Raw genomic sequence first — 20,077 nt, 5'->3', positions numbered from 1 at the left:
TTTTTCTTTCAAGTACTCGTTTTCTCTTTCAACTAAATTTAACCTCTTGACAATAGGGTCGGTTGGAATTTCCGGTTCACATACCTCCTAGAAAAAATTTCTATGTCAACTTGATGGGCATAATTTGTCATAAACACGAAATGCAACTAGTTTTAAAAGAGAATATATATACCACATCCGAATCATTGCAAGAGTAAATCTAGCAATGAGAGATGAAAGGACAAAGTTGCTAACCTTTGTGATCATTTCAATGGATGGGGGCCTTCAAATCTTGACAAAATTTGGGCAAAATGTGTGATGAGCGCGAGAGGAAGAGGGGAAGAACAGAGAGGAGAGGGGAAAGGGGAAGACCAGAGCGAGCTCGGGTGGATGAAGGGTTTATGTAGGACGACCTTTAGTACCGGTTCGTGCCAAGAACCGGTACTAAAGGGGATGGAGGGGCCCCAGTCTGACAACATCCTGCCACCACTCTCATTAGTACCGGTTCGTGGCACGAACCAGTGCTAAAGGTTCGCCACGAACCGGTACTAATGAAAGCGGCCCGGCTAGCCATTGGAACCGGCACTAATGTATACATTAGTGCCGGCTCAAATACAAACCGGCACTAATGTGCTTCACGTTTGACCCTTTTTCTACTAGTGTACATAATTACCTAGCACTAATGTCTATTCAGTGACTGAATGCAACTACCAGTTGTAGCTGGCCGGTTAAATGCATTTAAAGAGTTTTGTACAACATTAATTTGAACTTTCAATAAAAGTATATTTAACCCTTGAAGTGTTGTTTAAGAGATATTTCCCTACCTATTAGTCTGTCCTTTTGAGATTCAACACCTCCTAAACTACCAAAATTGTGTTGTATTGCTCTGCTCCCACGGACCCTTGGTCCCATCGCCAGTGGGGGCCATCTCGTCGAGCCCTGAAGGCTGGACGTCGTGGGAGGTGGCCATCATATGTTTAGCAGGGCCGGTGCCGTCCTCCATTTGACCTAAGGGCACGCCGTCCAGGAGCCCACTTTGCCTAGATCTGGGCCTGGTTTGATGGCGTAGCCCGGGGATTGTGGCTGCCACCCTCCTAGTGAGGAGGTCACAACAGGGGCGCCGATGGGGTTGGTGGTGTTTGTCCTTCGAAAGGCGAAATCTTTGCTGAGCGGCGGTGGTACAGTGGTTTGGGTTCTTGGATTCCAGGGCTATGGCTCTGGAAGGCGAGGCCGCATGGTTGGCCGTACAGTGAGCGATGTGACGGCAGTGGTGGTGGCTATGTGGGTGGCGAGGAGCGAGGCAATAGGGATCCTAGCGGTGGTGGTGCTTAAGCAGTGGCGTCCCCCACATCATGTGGAGGCTTGGTTTGATGATGTCAGATGTGAGACCATGGTATCTCGGGTGATGTGGGTGAGGCTCTCGGCAAACACCCCGTACTCCAGCGCCAATGGTGATGATGCATGTGGGTGTCGTGTCCCTGTTGGGGGCGTTGCTGTGGTCCCTCTCTCTGCGTTAGTGCTCCGGGTGAAAGCCCTTACCGTCCTTCGGTCGCGACGATGGCGATATGTTTGCATCATCAGCCTCTTGGGGTCTCATCGTCAAGCTTAGCTACACTTCAGTCCCATCCATCTGGCATCAATGGGTGAGTTTGGATCCTATCTCGAGGCTACTTTGGCATTGGCTTCGGGCGGTCCCGGTGGCTTCCTATCCTTTACATGTGACATCATTGGGAGTGCTCTCAGTCCTCGTTGTTTGCACGTAGGATTAGCGCTCCATCGCCCGAGCGAGAGGGCAGGGGGTTCTCTTTGACGACAACTTGGTGTGTGTGGTACATTGATGTCTGGTGGTTTCTCTTGGAGGTGTAGTCCCTCTTCTAGTCAGTAGCCTTGGATGCTTCTTGTCAGGGTGTGGGAACTCATGTAATTTTTTTTATCTTTGTTCTGCTTTCTCAGATGACTCCTCATCACCTTGTGTTGGTTCGGACATGTTGCTTTATATATAAAGCAGGGTGAAGGCCTTTTTTGGTATTGCGCAAATAAAAACACACATTGAGCTTTTTTATTGCCACCATGTGGGCCCTGTCATCAATTCAATGGCCAAAAAATGGGTTTACGGTTTGTTTTTGAGACGTTTGCAGAAGCATTATCTTTCTTGTGGAGAAGCTTCCAACAAAAGCAAGAGAGAGAGAGAGAGAGAGAGAGAGAGAGAGATTCCATTGAATCAATAAATATCTGCATCGTTACCTAGCAAAAGAGCATTCAAACTTTTGTTAAGATGATCCATGAGATGAAGCCACACTAATACCTTTTCTTAGGGAGACACTTCTTTTTGCTAGTTAATAAAAACCAGAGAAACGGGAACTATGTGAAACATGCTCTTATAATAACTAGTTGATGAGTATTTAGCAGAGTTAGGGTTTGAATAAAAAGAGGGATAGTTTGTAGCTCTTGAAAGACTTGCTCGACAAAGGCATAATAAATATGGAGGCAAGTTGATTCGTGCAAAAATAATTTGGGCAGGGCGGCATCGGGATCAAGTGCAAAAGAAGAAAGCCGGTGGAAAGCATGAGCCAGGATGCCATTTTTTATTTTGCGACCGAGCTAGGATGCTATCGTGATGCCATTTGTCTTTCGAAAACAAAAGGCTAAAACCATCTTCCAGGGTGTAGCCTGTGATACCTATGTAGTTTGAGAGAGAAAACAACACAAATCTTCTATCTGAAAGAGGCATTTTCTCCCTCAAGAAAAAAGAAAGAGGAAATTTTAGGGCATTGTGAGGAGCTCTATCGATAATATTGCTATATTAATTCAGTGAAGAATGTAAAATAGAGTAATGGATACCCCCAGAGATAATTGCAAACACCAAATTCACATATAAGTCCCTGCACACACCAAATTCAGCAACTGCCGCCAGCCTTTAGCACTGTGGTGCTGATCGTCGGAAGTGAAAAGGCAGTTCTCCACCAACAGCATAGCCATTAAGGTGTTGAGCCGAGATGAATAGACCTGCGGAAGAGTCGCTTGTCGATGTGGCTTGTCGGTCGGGACTCCTTTTTTGTTGGCGGGAAAAGGGCGACTGTATTACTTTAAGCAGGAGTGTCGCTCATACACAGGTTAATAATATCATTTGTACCTAACCCTACCCACGCCTCCATGTATGGTGCGGTGCGCCTGTAGGCAACAAGGCCATGAGTAACCTTACTTGGTGTATGACTAACTATAGTACGCAAAATCTATTTCTCAACATGCACCATCACCTGAATCTCTCGCACGAGGGCCATGTACCTTGATCAACTATCTGTGAAAGCATTAATCGTTGCGACCTCCTCAACATAGTCCATCTCCACCACAATGGGAAGCTGGGTTCAGCGCTAGCTGTTGAATGTAAAAAGACAATAGACACAGAGATGTAACGTGACACATTGTCTATTGATGATATATATAGCCCCAGGGGATGCTTCGAACAGATGTGATGGCCTGGAGAGACGTGCATGGCGGTTAGGGATAGTGGATATTATCCTGCCAAACTCTCTATGCAAGCCTCCAGCTCTGCTTCCAGGGCACTACCGCATGTGGACAACTCTCTAGACATGGTAAAGACGGCCGAGCTCGCATCATCACGGAGGACCATGGCACATTTAGACTCGCTCAGTGATGCCACAAAGTTTCCATCTGAGTTAAGTTTCACCCAGTCCTCTAGTGGTTTCTTCTAGTGAAGCTCCTTCTCCACCCTTCTGTTCGACCTTGCAAGAGGAATGGGAGCTCCATGGATTGCCGACTCATCAAGCACCATCCCGCCCTTCTCTATATTCTCGTGGTTTTTTAATGCACATGATGGATGTGATATAGGTATGCAGAGACCGGCATGAGGCTTCCGCCAGGGGTGGTTCTTTCTCATTCGTAATCTCGTTCGGATGTGCTAGGATCTCCATAAGGTCATGAGCAACACCATGCAGGCAATTTCCTAGAGGGGCCCAGCACGCCAAATAGTCCACTCCGGTCCAGTGTTGCAAATGGAGTCAACGTCTGGGAGTAGCCATTTCCAGAATATCAATCTCTTCAAGAAGGGATTCCCAACCATTTTCTCTCAAGTCAACAAGCAGCACCTTTGTGTTGGACACACAATCCAAAGCATTCAAAATATCCAAAGATTTAGTTTGCAGTCTTACACACAACACATCAGTGATCTTCATGATTTTTTCCATTAGGTGCAGAATAAACACAAAATCAAATGAGATGAGAATCCTAAGAGCACCAACAGCATCTCCTCGAGAAAATTGTGAGACCGAACGATCACTTGCTATACTCCTTAAAACAGAAACAGAAGCAGCAAACATCTTTCTTAAGCTTTGGATTGATTTATAGTGGGAGCTCCATCTAGTGTCTCCTGCTCTTTGTAAAGAGCCTAACTGATTTGACCCTCGGCCAGTATCAAGTTCTCCTAGTTCGATCTCTCGTTCAATTTGAGCTGCCTGGTTTGCTAGCAATTCATCGTTGCGTTTGGAAGAAGCACTAACAACATTGACTATAAAGTTTGCATGCTGAAAGAAGTTGTGTACCTCATGCACCTCTCTGGATGCTGCAACAAGAGCTAACTGTAGCTGATGAGCCATACAATGAATGTAGTATGCATACGGACACTCCCGAAGAATAAGAGCCTTCAATCCATTCCACTCTCCCCTCATGTTGCTAGCCCCATCATATGCTTGGCCCCTGATATCTTGCACATTCAGGTTATTGAAAGCTAGAACAGCAAGTATCTTGTCTTTGAGAGTTGTTGCAGCAGTATCTTTAACATGCACTACATCAAGAAAGCGCTCTGTAATAATTGATTCTTCATTGGCAAATCTAATAACAACCGCCATCTGCTCTTTTTTGGATTCATCCCTAGCTTCATCAACCATTATACAAAACTTGTGATTGCCAATTTCTTCTTTAATTGATTTATGCACTTTACAAGCAATTATGCTTACAATTTCTTTCTGGACTTCTCCGCAAGTGCACTTTGCATTTCTTGGAGCATTTTCTAACACCACTTCATTGACCTCTTTATTATACGACGTCAGAATCTTGAGCATCTCAATAAAATTACCTCGGTTTTTAGATCCCGGAGATTCATCATGGCCTCTAAAGGGACATGCTTGAAATGCTAACCACCTGTAGATGCAACAATTGCTTAGTATAGAATTTACAAGTAACAAGTCCACTTGGGACATAATAGATATAGAAATCATGCTTACCTGATGGCATCAATTGTAGTCTTGAATCTTAGTCTCGCATCTGCCACTCTTTTCTCACATTGCTTCATCATTACCTTGTCTATATGAGACATGCTATTCTTAAGATTTTCAAAACATCTAACAGCAAAGTTATGAGCTGAGTTAGGATCACGACCCATGTGAGTTAGAAAAGCACATTCTTTCCCATTATTGACCTTTTTCCAGTTTTGAAATCCCTTGACTGTGAATGTATCTGAGGCTCTGAGCCACACCTTCCAATTGGCTTTTTGGAAAAGAGGAAACAAGGCAAGCAGTATGCCTTATGTGTGTCAGTTGAATACTCTAACCAAAAATGGTTTGTAAACCAATCTTTTTGGAATCGACGGCGATGAGTACCTGTTCCAGCAAATGGGTATTCCTCTGGTTGTAGGATCGGTTGATATGCGCCCTCAGATATATAAAAACGCCGAGCTTCATCTTGCTTGGCAGGAGGGAGTTGCCAAATTTGAAGACGTTTGCCGGGGTCTCTAATATAATCTGTTTCTGTTGTTACAACTGTCTCTTGCTGTGGACCTTCTACAGATGCTGAAACATTCTGATCAAGAGTGTTGCTCTGTCCACTACTTTGTCCTTGTTCGGCTGTGTTGGAATCATCAACACCGGTAGCAGTAGGTTCAGGTTGGGAGCCAGGGCAGGAGCTTGATCCAACCTTCTCAAAAAAGGAAAGCATTGTCTTCCTCTTCATGACTACACAAACACAAAAATACAGATCGGTGACAACAGACAATAAATCCAAACAAAAGAGCAGGCCTAATTTGTGTCATGCCTAATTTGCAGCACATGTTTGTGAGAATAAACAAGATATTAGTTCCCCTAATTCCCCTGATCCCATTTAACCTAAGTACCTAACTCAAGAATTTCTGCAGTAAGGATCAGTTCGCCGGCATATAAATTGCATAGCATGAATTAAAGAAGACTCACTTGCAGGTTGGCCGTCTGCGTCGATCGATTCCTATTCTGTAGGAGTCTAGGAGACCTCAGGCCTGCCTCTTTGTCTTCCGTGTTGGGCTAGTGGGCTAAACATATGCTACTGGGCTTGAGATCACCGTTGGGGGGGCTAATTAGTTCTAACTAGTCCTGATCGAACAAAAATTACGCTATACAACGTTGGTTCGACGCGCAAGATGGGGGGGGGGGGTTGGCCCCCGCTCGACCCCCCGTAGCTCCGCCCCTGACAGGTACAACTCCGGCGACAAAGGCTGCCCAAAGCAGTGCGTGGTACTATATATGAAACATCAAAAAAAAAAGTTAAGGAAAAACACTTGTCACAGTGCGTGGTACTGGGCCGTGATCATCTTCTTATTTCCTTGTTCCAGATCGATTAAATTCGCTAGACTCAGAGAAACATATCGTGTTTAACTTGGTTAATATACATATACCTTCCCCCGCAAAAAAAAAACGCTCCTGTCGTTAGCTTTCTTATTACGCGTGAGATATGTAGTTTCCGCAGTATATTTGCAATGAGGCTAAGCCCAGCACAAGTCTATTCATGTTGTTTCCGAAAGATCACCGTGACTCCTCATATCTTCTTCTAAAAAAAGGACTCCTCAGATTCTTTCTTTCCTTTTTTTATAGGCTTATATATTACATGCTGTTACTATACCGGAGGAGCCCCATGGAGGGGGCTCACGGGCGTCTGTTTCCTAAGGGCAAAATTGGGTGCCATATCTCCGTGTTGGACTCCGAAGAGGCACCAAGGTACATTGGGGGGCCAGATACAACATCAGAGTTGCAATCCAAGACATTTCTTCTGGTGTGTGATAGCCTCCATTGGTACCCGGTGCAACATCAGAGCGGAAGCAAGGTGGTATTTTTTGTATTCAATACCACAACTGAACCTTTTTCGCAGGTGCATGCTCCAGTTGTTCCCACGGAATCATACATCTTTGATATGGACAATACAATTGGCATATATAGCTATAATTATGCCATGAAAATTGTCGACATTTGGGTGTTGCAGAACAATGAAAGCGAGGTATGGAACTACAAGTACCAGGTTGATTTGCCGTTCGCAGAAATCGGTCAGGAGTTGGGAATGTGGAATAATTGTTGGGATGTCAGCGTTGTATCGACAGATGGTGATGTCCTCTTGCTGCTAAGTCATGGCGAGTGGCTGCTTCACATTAATACTGATGGTGAACTGGTTGGCAACTTCCATCGTGATGGCGAAGAGTTGTATCCTTGTGAACTTCGGCTCAAACAAACTCTTGTTTCACATGCCTTCTTTGCAGCAGTAGAAGTTAATTTTATGACTGATTCTCCTTTCATCTGACGTTTGTTGCGTGAGTTGGTGCCTCTTCACAGCCTAGCCGTAGTATCCACAAGAGCTGCAATTAATATCTATGAACTGGACCAAGTGTGTGCCCCCTGACTTCTTTTCATGTACTCCCTCCGTTCCAAAATAGATGACCCAACTTTGTACAAAAGTTAGTACAAAGTTGGGTCATCTATTTTAGAACAGAGGGAGTAGATGTATAGATGAAGTTGTGATTAGAAGCATGGACTTTTAGTATGTTGTTGCAAGAAATTTATGCTTGTTTCTGTACCTTTGGGGTTGAAGTGTCTACTGTATGGGTTGAAGTACTAAATTATTATCACTTTATATGCTTCATGCATGTCACTATTTCTTGGACGGAAAAATTGACTGTGCCTTCTGTTGAAGCTGGCGATGAAAAAAGACTAGAGTTTCCTCTTTGTTGACTTGTAGGCTGCATCTGATTTTCTGAGGATCTAGGAGCAATAGTTCATAAATTTCATCATCATGATTACTAAATGAAATGTTCTAAGTGTTATAATTCTTTTTTCATGAATATGTTGCATCTGGTCATTAGGTACTTCCTTGGAAACTAAGATGCTCGCAATAATTGGACATGGTTACATTTATCGTATTTTGAGGAGGGCGTGTTCTTGTAAAAAAGATTGTTACTGGGACCTGAAAATCTATGAACAATTTTTTGTCCTTCCATCCTCACACTGGTTTTATGTTAAACTGTTTGGAGAGATATCTTACTACTTCACTTTTCCTGCTACAAATCTCAGGATTAGTGCTTCTTGATGCTTCATATTAACATCAGTTGAATAAGCAAGATTTGTACTATTAAGCACAATAAAGGTTTTTCATGATCTGGCCCAGGCCTCATATTGTGTTCATGTCTCACGAAGGACTGCACCAGGCCTGTTGTGTAAAATGATGAATTTAAATACCTGCTTGCTGGAAGTATGGAACAATGCCTGTGTTGGTATATCCCAGTAACAGGAAGTATAGGAGCACTATGAAAACAGATGAAAAGTACATGCATATACCATTTTTAAGTCTGTTGCAGCATACAGTAGTTCCACAGACCACAGGAAAGCAGTTCTAAAACTTGTTTCTTGCCTAGATAATTGCATTGCAAAATTTCAAAGCTGATGGAGAATACTGAAGCACTGATGACATATATTCAACAATTAAGTTGCAGAGCTAAATACAGAACCATATTAAAGATTAAGCACAAGATAGCATCAAGCTGAACAGTGGAGCACTGGATACATATATCATGCCCTAGTTAATTAACATAACACACAGTAATTCCATATCAGAAATACAACCTAGAAACAACTTGTTTCTTGCCCGGAACAAGTCAAGGCATAACCAAATAACAAAACAAAAGACCACAGAGAACTTGTTTGTTGCATCGAACAGTGCACTGCATAACCTAGGTTCAATCATCCAGTTTATCATCGCCTCATGTGAAACCCAGTTCAGAAACTAGGAAGTTGATCGGTGTAGCTCGCTAGAAGCTGGATGATCGTGAAAGGACGGTTATCGCGAGGATAAACTGCTTGTTCTGCTTCACAAAATCGACGGCTTCCGAGATCCTCTCTGTTTTCCCATTCTTGATGTCACATTTGCAGATATTAAGTTTTGTCCATATGTGTACATCGAGCCAGGAGCATTATGAAAGCAGATGAAAATCACATCTGTTGCGTATACAAATCCTCCTTGTTTCATCATAATTAAACTATTGTCTACTATCTGTTAATAAGACAGTAGCATGTTTCCCTTGGCAAATATGACGAACAAATTTTTTTTTGAAGGCTCAAGGAGAGCCCCGCTTTGAACTAACGAAGCCATCAACCGGCCAGGAATTACATCGGCCCATACAACAGGAAAGAAAAACAAAGAAACTGAAAACGATTGATACAACATGCTACAAAAACAGCTTACAGGCACCACAACAGCAAGCACAAGGATATTCTACAAGTAAAGCAGCTAAATGTTGATGGAGCCCTTCGACGCAAATGAAGCACCAAAGCAATGACATCAAGCGAACTTCAAGAGGGAATCGCGCCCAGCGAAGATAAACATGCCCTCATCTACTCCAAAAGGAAACCACCATCATCGAACCTTCCTTCTCCAATTCCGAAGGGGACCCCTGCCCCTCGCCTTGGATCGAAGGGCGCCGGACCGTCGCAAATTGAAGCAACTCACCCTTGAGCAAGGGATGGTAGAGATTTTGTAGCACCTTGGGAGATTCTCAGCGTGACCAACCCACTATGTAAGATCACCAGGAGAAGAGCCTAACCGCAGCTCAATGGTCCATATACGAAGAAATGAAGCTGTTGAAGGACGAGGGAGCCAAAGAAACAATCTCAGAGTTGATAAACAACTGAAGTTGAGACAAGATTAGTGCTCGAAAAATTAGGACCCATGTCCGAAGCGCCCATGCCGTGCTGCTGCACATAGGGGAGAGGAACCCTATCCACTCCCCCTACCATGGTAGCACACAAACGACCGACCTACTGACAACCACAGGGAGCTAATCTTGCGAAAATATCATCCCGGCGTTATCTCCTACTACGATGTTGCTGCGCACCGGATAACCGCATCCAAACGCCAATGCACACCGCCAACTCACCCAAGATGACACCTTGAGGAACGTGACGATACAAAGTCGCGTCGCTGCCGCCCAGACCAGAACTGACTAAGGTTTCACCCGGGTATGAGAGGGGAGGGAGAGGGGATCCAACCTCGACGGCGCCTCCGAGAAGGGGAACGACGCCAGCAGGCGTCGCCACCGTCGTGACCGGAACAGCCGGCCCCGGTCCGAGCTCGCAACTCCGGCATCCCCGCTTTCAACGGATCCGGCAAAAGGCGGCCGCCATGACCCAGATCCACTGGGGAAAAGGCGTAGGAAAGGGGAGGAACAAGACCTCCAGATCCGACGCACAGCCAGGGGCACCAGGCCACCCGACGCGACCATCGCCCAACGCCTCCACTCCACCACTCGCCGCCCGAACGGCCAAGGGGGGAGGAGGAGCACCAACGAACGCCGCTGACCCCTCTGGCGGCGGAGAGGAGGAGAAGGGAGGGGAAGGTGGCTTGGCGGCTAGGGTTGTGTTTCCACCCGTGTCGCCCCGAGCAGAGTAAAGCGAGCCTGCCTCTTTTGACAGCAATATTTGCACTATAGGAAATCATTCAACTGTTTACTTGTGACAGCAATATTGTTTCCTGTTAAAATTACTCCCATATGACATGACATCACGGTAGTTAGTATCTCCAATTACAACATTTTTCCTATTTGAGCAAGGAAATATATATTTCAGTTTAGAGTACTTTAATTTCACAGCAGCATCAGTGTAGTTCTAGGTTCAGGTTGTGTTCCAGTTCTATATATGGAGCCAACTGGGAGCTTTATTCAGGCATGTCTGTCTTTGATTGTACATCTTCTATTTTTTTTGCAAGAAACACAAATAGATTTTTGCAAGCAACATAAGTCAGAACCTGTGCATGTGTACTTGTACTTGTCAACCTGTGCACGTTCGCTAACTGTTTCTTGATGCACCTCTGGCTCTGAGAATGGTTAATGATATCACCTAGCTTACAGAAACAAGAACCTATGTTGTGCTTGTACTTTCAGCTTAAGACTAGCATTGGCAACAGAGCAAGAAGCTGAGAGAATTCATTAAATTTTGAACATCTATAATAAAGGATCAAGACAATTGGTGAATAAATCTAAATCTGCTAGATTCGTCAGCTCAAGCAACACTGATCAAATGAAAGAAGAGGTGATGCATGCTTTAGACATAAGAAGAGAAGCGCTTGAAGAAAGGTATCTTTGCCTCCCAATGGCCACAGGAAGTACGACATGAGCTTTTGAGAAGCTATGCACAAGAGTAAGAAACATGGCGGGAGATGGAACAGAATTGGTGGTCATGCAGGCAGTGCAACTGTTCTCAGTGAGTTGTTTTAATCTCTCAAAAACAACTTGCAAGATATTGTCCAGATTTTGGTGGGGAGGAGATCGAGATAAACAAAAAATGCATTGGAGGAAATAGGATGAAATTGCCCGACCAAAATTAGCAGGATGGGGTTTAGAAATCTTCAAATATTCAATTTAGCCATGTTGGCAAAACAAGGATGGAAATTGATAACTAAACCAGAATCCTTATGTGCACGTGTCAACCTACATATGGAAGAATCGATGGATCCCAAGCCTTCCAGGATGCAGGCCAATATTCAGGAGCAAAGGTGCAATTGTATCAAAACTTTCAGTTTCAGAGCTCATTAATGATGATAGAAGAAATTGGAACATTAAAAAGTTGAATAGTAATCAATCTCCTATGCAAGTAACATAAGCTCTTAAGATTCCTTTGGGAAGGTTAGACCATGACCTAAGGCTTGGGGTGAAGAAAGACATGGCACCTACACAGTAAAATCAGTCTACAAAGTACTAGCAAAGGAGTTCAGAGCTAAAAGCGAACATCGCCAAGGAATTGCATTAAGCTCAAACTACTGAAGAAAATGTTGGAAATATGAGCAATTTACCGGATGATTTTATTAACAGAAATACTAGATAAAGCATGACTAATATAGTAGAGATAAAACAAGTCATGCGTTCTGACAGAGAGAAGGAAAATAGCTTATGCATATATGAACCGTAGCTTATCATATCTATAGCAGACAGTAGAACTAGTTGCATATATGAGGTAGAACCTAACATATTTAGGGCAAGTACTAGTATGAGAAACTGTGGCAGGATATCTAACAGAAAGAAGAACCCATACGGGACAGCAGCAGCAGTAGCACTGGACTTGGGGTCGCTGTCCTCGCCAGCCATGTCGTCGAGGAGATTGTCGACGTCGGGGAAGAAGTCGTGGTCGGGGAAGTAGTCGTTGGAGTCCAGGGCGTCCGTGACGAAGGAGTCAGTCAGTAGTCGCGCAGAGCGCTCCCCAAAAACCTTATCACCCTTCTCCCGTACAGGACTTAAAGAGGTGCGGTTTCGGAGGCCTACTGTCCCGACCTGCGGTGCACGCCGCAAGCCGGGATGAGGAAGACAGCAGCAGCTCAGAGATTGGAACCGATGGCGAGAGGAAGGAGAAGTTCTGGTGCGTCTCTTTGAGAGGAGCGACCTCCCTTTTATAGGCGCAAGAGAAGGAGGCGAGAGGCTGCGGTGTAGCGTTCGTATTCAATATCCACTACAGCAAAAACTTTCCAGCTCCCGAGTGACCTTTCGTATACCCGTAGTGCGTGGCAAAAATTTAGACATCGGCTTGGCTCATTCCCGCAACCCGCGGCGCATCTGGCGAGGCGGGCGGCGGAGGAGGAGCGCGCGTGGATATCCCTCTTGTTCTCATGCTCGTACAAGTGGGGAAAGAACCTCCCTTATAAGGAGGTCCAACTCCCACTAAACTAGCAATGTGGGACTAAACTTTAGTAGTATCCCTTGCCTTGCAAAGATGGGCTAAGTGGGCCTTTAGGATTTATTAGGAATTTCTGAAATAGTTATTGGGCTGCCCAAAATGGACTAAATTCCTGCAATCCCCCACCAGATCCCAGAGGCACACAGAAATTTGCCTTTGGTTCCAAAACACTGTTTTATATACCGGTACTGCAGTGGAGACTGTCAAGTTGAACTTCCACCTAGAACTCTATGCTACACTAGTAAGCAACATGAACAGTGGACTGGGCCTTGAACTGCAAGTTTTCTGCGAATCTAGCTTCACATAAAGCCTTGACCTATACGTGGCTACCGTGGGTCTTCCCCGCATGTGGAGCTTATGCGTCATACTCCGAGACCTTTCATGAGTTTACTAGAGAGAACCCTACTCTCATAGATTGCAACGTTTAACAATCAGACTCATATAGGTGCGTTCTTCAAAAGATGTTCTGCAGGACAACATCTCTGCTTCAAAGAGCCACTTAAAACACATTAAGATATACATCAACCTGCCATGCAGATTAGGAGAGTATTGCATCTTTATGGAGTGGTATTTTAACAATAAGGGTACTCTCCTCCCAGTTGACCAACAGCTTGTCTTCCACATCTAATTCACAGGATCTCCGATCACAAAGAATAGGTTACCACTGTGAACAACTCATATTATGGGTCTCATACCCATCTCCCTCGATGCATTATCTATCACATTACGTGATAGACCCTTAGTAAAAGGATCTGCCAGATTTTTAGACGTTTGGATATAATCCAATGCAATAACTCCAGAGTTTCTCATTTTTCTGACAGACTTTAACCTTCTCTGAACATGTCTTGATGACTTCATGTTATCCTTTGAGCTGCTCACTTTCGTGATCACAGTTTGATTGTCGCAGTTCATAAGAATACCCGGTACAGGTTTCTCAACAACCGGCAAGTCATTCAAGAGCCGGCGAAGCCAATCTGCTTCGACCGTAGCTGTATCTAGTGTTGTGAGTTCTGCTTCCATTGTTGACCTCGTTAAGATGGTCTGCTTGCAATACTTCCAAGAAACAGCGCCACCTCCATGAGTGAATACATAACCGCTTGTGGCCTTTATCTCATCAGCATCTGAGATCCAGTTTGAGTCACTATACCCTTCAAGCACCTTTGGGTGCCCGGTGTAGTGAATTCCATAATTTGCAGTGCCTTTCAAATAACGCAAAACTCTCTCTAGAGCTTTCCAATGCACATCTCCTGGTTTTGAGACAAACCGACTCAGTTTGCTAACAGCAAAAGAGATGTCAGGTCTTGTAGTACTTGCTAAGTACATAAGCGAGCCAATAATCTGAGAATATTTCAATTGATCTCTAGCAATTCTTCGATTCTTTCGAAGTAACACACTCGCATCATATGATGTTGGAGAGGTCTTGCAGGCACTATAGCCAAAGCGACTCAAGATCTTTTCCAAATAGTGAGATTGAAGCAATGTAATCCCACCATCATCGTCTCTCAACAACTTGATGTTCAGAATGACATCAGCCACTCCTAAATCCTTCATCTCAAAACAACGAGATAGGAAATCCTTGACCTCCTTAATAACATTCAGATTTGTTCTGAAAATCAGTATGTCATCAACATACAAGCACAGGATAACTCCCTCGCCCCCACCATGGCGCTAGTACACACATTTGTCAGCTTCGTTCACAACAAAGCCTGCAGCTATTAAAGTTCTTTCAAACTTCTCATGCCACTGTTTGGGTGCTTGCTTAAGTTCGTACAAAGACTTCAGCAACTTGCACACTTTCCCTTCCTGACCATCTAGTACAAACCCATCTGGTTGTTCCATATAAATTTCCTCGTCTAACTCTCCATTTAGGAAAGCAGTCTTAACATCCATTTGATGAACGAGAAGACCATGCGAGGCAGCTAGTGAAAGTAGAACTCGAATAGTGGTCAGTCGAGCCACAGGTGAGTAAGTATCAAAGAAGTCTTCACCTTCCTTTTGGGTATAACCCTTAGCCACGAGTCAAGCCTTGTACTTCTCAATAGTACCATCAGGCCTAAGCTTCTTCTTGAATACCCATTTGCATCCTATAGGTTTGCACCCATAAGGACGATCAGTTATCTCCCAGGTTTCATTCGCCAAGATGGAATCCATCTTGCTACGAACTGCTTCCTTCCAGTAGTCAGCATCTTCAGACGCATAGGCCTCTGAAATAGAACTGGGAGTGTCATCTATGAGATACACAAGAAAATCATCACCAAAGGACTTTGCAATCCTTTGTTTCTTGCTCCTAGTACGAACTTCATTGTTCTCCTCCACAGGACTTTCAAAGTGTTCTATCGAAATGGCAGGTTTGGTAATTGTAACTGGTTCCTGATTCGATGAACTAGGCATCTCCTGATTAGATGAGGTAGCCATATCCTTCATGGGAAAGATATCTTCAAAGAAAGTCGCATCATTCGACTCCATGATCGTACCGACATGCATGTCAGGTGCCTCAGATTTTACAACCAAGAATCTATAGCCAATGCTATGAAAAGCATATCTCAGGAAAACACAATCCACAGTCTTTGGTCCAAGCTTCCGCTTCTTTGAAATTGAAGAATTGACTTTCGCCAAACAACCCCATGTTCGCAGATAAGAGAGTTTTAACCTTTTCTTATCCCATTCCTCGAATGGAGTTATCTCTTTGTTCTTTGTGGGGATTCGGTTCAGGACATGACATGCTGTCAATATCGCCTCCCCCCGTCATACCTTGGAGAGACCCGATGTATCTAACATGGTGTTAACCAAATCAGGTAGAGTACGGTTCTTTCTTTCGGCCACCCCATTTGACTGAGGTGAGTAGGGAGGAGTCCTCTCATGGATTATACCATGTTCCGCACAAAAAGCATCAAACTCATTGGAAAAATACTCTCCACCACGGTCGGACCTAAGCCTCTTGATTTTTCGATCAAGTTGGTTTTCCACTTCAGCTTTATAGATCTTGAAAAAGTTCAAAGCCTCATCCTTAGATTTCAGAAGATACACATGGCAGTATCTAGTGGAGTCATCAATTAACGTCATGAAATATTTCTTTCCACATTTTGTCAACACACCATTCATTTCACATAGATCTGAATGTATGAGCTCTAGTGGTGCAAGATTTCTTATTTTCGCAGTCGTGTGAGACATACGAGGTTGCTTAGCTTGCACACACACTTGACACTTAGATCCCTTGACGGTGGTGAAACTAGGGATTAAGTTCAACTTCGCTAGTCATGACATGCAACCAAACTTAACATGACAAAGACATGAATGCCACACATTGGATTCACTATTGTTGCAAATATGATTAGCAACTTTATTGCAAATGTCTGATAAGGGTAAACGAAATAAGCCTCCTGACTCATAGCCTTTACCAACAAAGGTTCCATACTTGGATATTACAAATTTATTTGACTCAGAGACAAGCTTGTAGCCATCTCTACACAGAAGAGATCCGCTAACAAGATTTTTATTGACGGAGGGGACATAATGCACGTTCTTCAGCCGCACGATCTTCCCCGAAGTAAACTTCAGATCGACCGTGCCAACACCACGAATAGAAGCACTTGAACCGTTGCCCATCAGCACGGTTGAAGTCCCTGCGGTCTGATAGGACGAAAACATGGAAATATCACCGCATACATGCACATTAGCACCCGTGTCAATCAACCAGTCAGGAGAATGACATACTGAAAGAATAGTGGGAAATATACCATACCCAGCATCCTTCATGCCAGTGTCTCCAATGACAACATTAGCGGTCTTGCCGCCTTTCCCAGGATGACACTTGTCATAGCGATTAGGGCAACTAGGAGCCCAATGATCAGGATCCCCACACACATGACAAGCACCTTTCTTCTTGCCATTCTTCTTCCTTAAGTTCGTGTGTTGCACAGCCTTGTTCTTCCCATCAAACTTTGCTTTTCCATCAAACTTGCCCTTGTTCTTGAACTTGTGGGGCTGGAAGTTCTGCTTCTGTACCACATTGGCACTAGATCCTCCCTCAATACCTCGAGCACGTGTGTCCTTTGCTCTCGCCTTTTCTTCCACATCAAGAGTGCCAATAAGTTCCGGGACGGAAAACTCTTGCCTCTTATGCTTCAGCAAGGTAGCAAAGTTCCTCCATGAAGGAGGAAGTTTAGTGATGATACCTCTGGCAACAAACTTGTCTGGTAGCATACAACTGAAGTGCTCAAGTTCTCTAGCAAATGACTGTATCTCATGAGCTTACTCAACCACGGAGCGCTCTTCAGTCATCCTGTAATCATATAATTGCTCCATGATGTACAGCTCAGTGCCAGCATCCGAGACCCCAAACTTGGCCTCGAGTGCATCCCACATATCTTTTCCATTATCAATTGACGCATAAGCATCAACTATGTTCTCACCAAGAACACTCAAGAGAGCAGCCGTAAACAGAGTATCCATTTTCTGAAAAGCTTGTGCCTGTTGAGCATCAAGCTCTCCTTCAGGTTTGCCGAGAGTGGCGTCATAGCAACTCATGGTTTGAAACCATAAGACTGCTCTCACGCGCCACCTCTTATAGTGGATACCCTCAAACATAGGAGGTCTCATGGAAGCAACAAAACCACTCGGGGTAAATTGCCTATAATAAGGTTTTTGGATTGTTGGAAATATGAGCAATTTGCCGGATGATTTTATTAACAGAAATACTAGATAAAGCATGACTAATATAGTAGAGATAAAACAAGTCATGCGTTCTGACAGAGAGAATGAAAATAGCTTCTGCATATATGAACCGTAGCTTATCATATCTATAGCAGACAGTAGAACTAGTTGCATATATGAGGTAGAACCTAACATATTTAGGGCAATTGCTAGTACGAGAAACTGTGGCAGGATATCTAACAGAAAGAAGAACCCATACGGGACAGCAGCAGCAGTAGCACTGGACTTGGGGTCGGTGTCCTCTCTAGCCGTGTCGTCGAGGAGGTTGTTGACGCCGGGGAAGAAGTCGTCGTCGGGGAAGTCGTCGTTGGAGTCCGGGGCGTCCGTGACGAAGGAGTCAGTCAGTAGTCGCGCAGAGCGCTCCCCAAAAACCTTATCAGAGGCCTACTGTCCCAACCTGCGGTGCACGCCGCAAGCCGGGATGAGGAAGACAACAACATCCAGCTCCCGAGTGACCTTTCGTATACCCGTAGTGCGTGGCAAAAATTTAGACATCGGCTTGGCTCATTCCCGCGGCGCGGCGGGGCGGGGCGGGGCGGGCGGCGGAGGAGCGCGCGTGGATATCCCTCTTGTTCTCGTGCTCGTACAAGTGGGGAAAGAACCTCCCTTATAAGGAGGTCCAACTCCCACTAAACTAGCAATGTGGGACTAAACTTTAGTAGTATCCCTTGCCTTGCACAGATGGGCTAAGTGGGCCTCTAGGATTTATTAGGAATTTCTGAAATAGTTATTGGGCTGCCCAAAATGGACTAAATTCCAGCAGAAAACATGTCGTGGAAGAAACTTCGGAGCTTGCCAATTCCCCCCAAGGTAAAAACTTCCTGGTGGCAAATTGTCATTTTTTTTTTTTGCGATGGAAAGGGAGTTTATATTAATCAAGCATCGACCATGTCTGCCTTACATAGGTCTGGCACATCTCCAGACCCAGATCGAAGCCATACTACAGTACGCTTCTCACATCTACCAGAGTTAGCCAAATAATGGCTTACATTATTTTGTTCTCTCCTAACATGCTTGACTAAAAACTCCCTTCCTTCATGTAGAAGGCTCTTAATCTCCTCAACTACCATGGAATGCACCGACCTGTCCTTGCTCATGCATTGGATAAGATTAGTGACGTCACTGCAGTCGGACTGAATAATAATCGGCAGGGTTGTCCATTGAATAGCAAGCTCAATTCCCTCCTTGCATGCAGCGATTTCTGCTTCCAGGGGAGACGCACAAGTACGTAGCTGACGGCATGCAGCAAATATGGGATTACCATCTGAGCCACGTAGTATCATACCTGCACCTGCAGAATGGTCGTGCTCGCAAAACGACCCATCAACGTTGAGGCTCGTCCAGCCCGCCGGCGGCGGCAACCAGCGTCGTAGCAGGTCTTTTGGCTGTATTACATGCGGTGACGACCTACTGGTCAGGTCAGCGCCAACAACTGTCTTCCCCTTTACGTGGTCTGTATGGGGCTCTGCTTGAATTGCCACTAGAGAGTTAACATAGCTATGAAGGAAGCGCTTCGATGACTCAATGGTGGGAGGCCGTTTATGGTGAACTATGTCATTCCTTACATGCCAGCTGCGCCACAGAGTCATAAGCAGGTGAAGCCGGTCCGTCTCTGTACTGTCCCCAAGGATGTGCAGGAGCCACTCCGGTCCAGGATTCACCAGCTTGCGGACGTCCGGGAGCCTCCATTCGCTCGCCATGGCCTGCCAGAGAGCTACTGCTCGTGGGCACCTGCAGAACGCGTGGTATGTGTCCTCGGGTTCAGACGCACACACCGGACACAAGTCAGATACCTCCAAATTACGACGCTTCTTATTAACCCATGTTGGAAGGGAATCAGTGATGAGTCGCCACGCGAACACACGCACCTTAGGAGGAGCAGGGCACCTCCATAGTAAAGCCCAGACGGCTCGTCGCCCGTCCGATGCCCTGCTCGCCGCGACTGAAGATGGTCGAAGACGTTCGTCCAGTGCAAGGCGATACGCACTTCGAACTGAGAAAACTCCGTCCTTTCCGGCGCCCAAGCTAGCACATCCTCTCCCAGCCTTGCCGATGCTCTAATTTTAATAATTTCCTCCACATCAACTGGTAGGAAGTATTGCTTCAAAACATCCATCCTCCAATTACCACGATCATCCAAAAGCTCCGCCACACGTTGGAGACGGCATCGTCCTTGAGGACTCACCGGCGTCCCTGCTCCTCCCCGCATGATCCATTTATCCCTCCAGATGCGAATAGATTGGCCATTGCCAACCCGCCAAACAAGGCCTTTTTTGAGCAGCTCCAGGCCATGTAGTACGCCCTGCCATGTCGCCGAGGCGCCGCCAGCGAAAACTGTGTCTTCAAGGTTGCCATTCGGGTAATAGCGTGCTTTCAAGACCCTCGAGCACAGGCTATCCGGGATGGTGAGCAGCCGCCAAGCC

General features: G+C 45.2%; 1 protein-coding gene across 1 annotated transcript; it reads right to left on the bottom strand.

Annotated features, from left to right (window-relative positions):
- Window positions 1–3,998: 3,998 nt before the first annotated feature.
- LOC147981518 (uncharacterized) lies at window positions 3,999–5,377 on the bottom strand. The gene is made up of 2 exons (XM_087515991.1): window positions 5,220–5,377; window positions 3,999–5,136 (listed from the first exon to the last, which is right to left on the bottom strand). Exons 1-2 carry the CDS (start codon window positions 5,375–5,377, stop codon window positions 3,999–4,001), a joined length of 1,296 nt encoding a protein of 431 aa, XP_087372117.1.
- Window positions 5,378–20,077: the final 14,700 nt, after the last annotated feature.

The sequence above is a fragment of the Triticum urartu genome, chromosome 3A, assembly GCF_056163025.1.
Source record: "Triticum urartu cultivar PI428250 chromosome 3A, HENAU_Tu73, whole genome shotgun sequence".
Lineage (NCBI taxonomy): Eukaryota > Viridiplantae > Streptophyta > Magnoliopsida > Poales > Poaceae > Triticum > Triticum urartu.
This window is presented reverse-complemented; position numbering and strand designations above follow the sequence as displayed.

What these genes read in the sequence shown, in the direction of transcription:
- LOC147981518 (XM_087515991.1), bottom strand. Translation starts at nt 5,377, where the DNA reads ATGGGTCGTGATCCTAACTCAGCTCATAACTTTGCTGTTAGATGTTTT. An exon ending in ACTACAATTGATGCCATCAG is followed by an intron (nt 5,137 to 5,219) that starts GTAAGCATGATT and finishes TTGCATCTACAG; the next exon opens with GTGGTTAGCATTTCAAGCAT.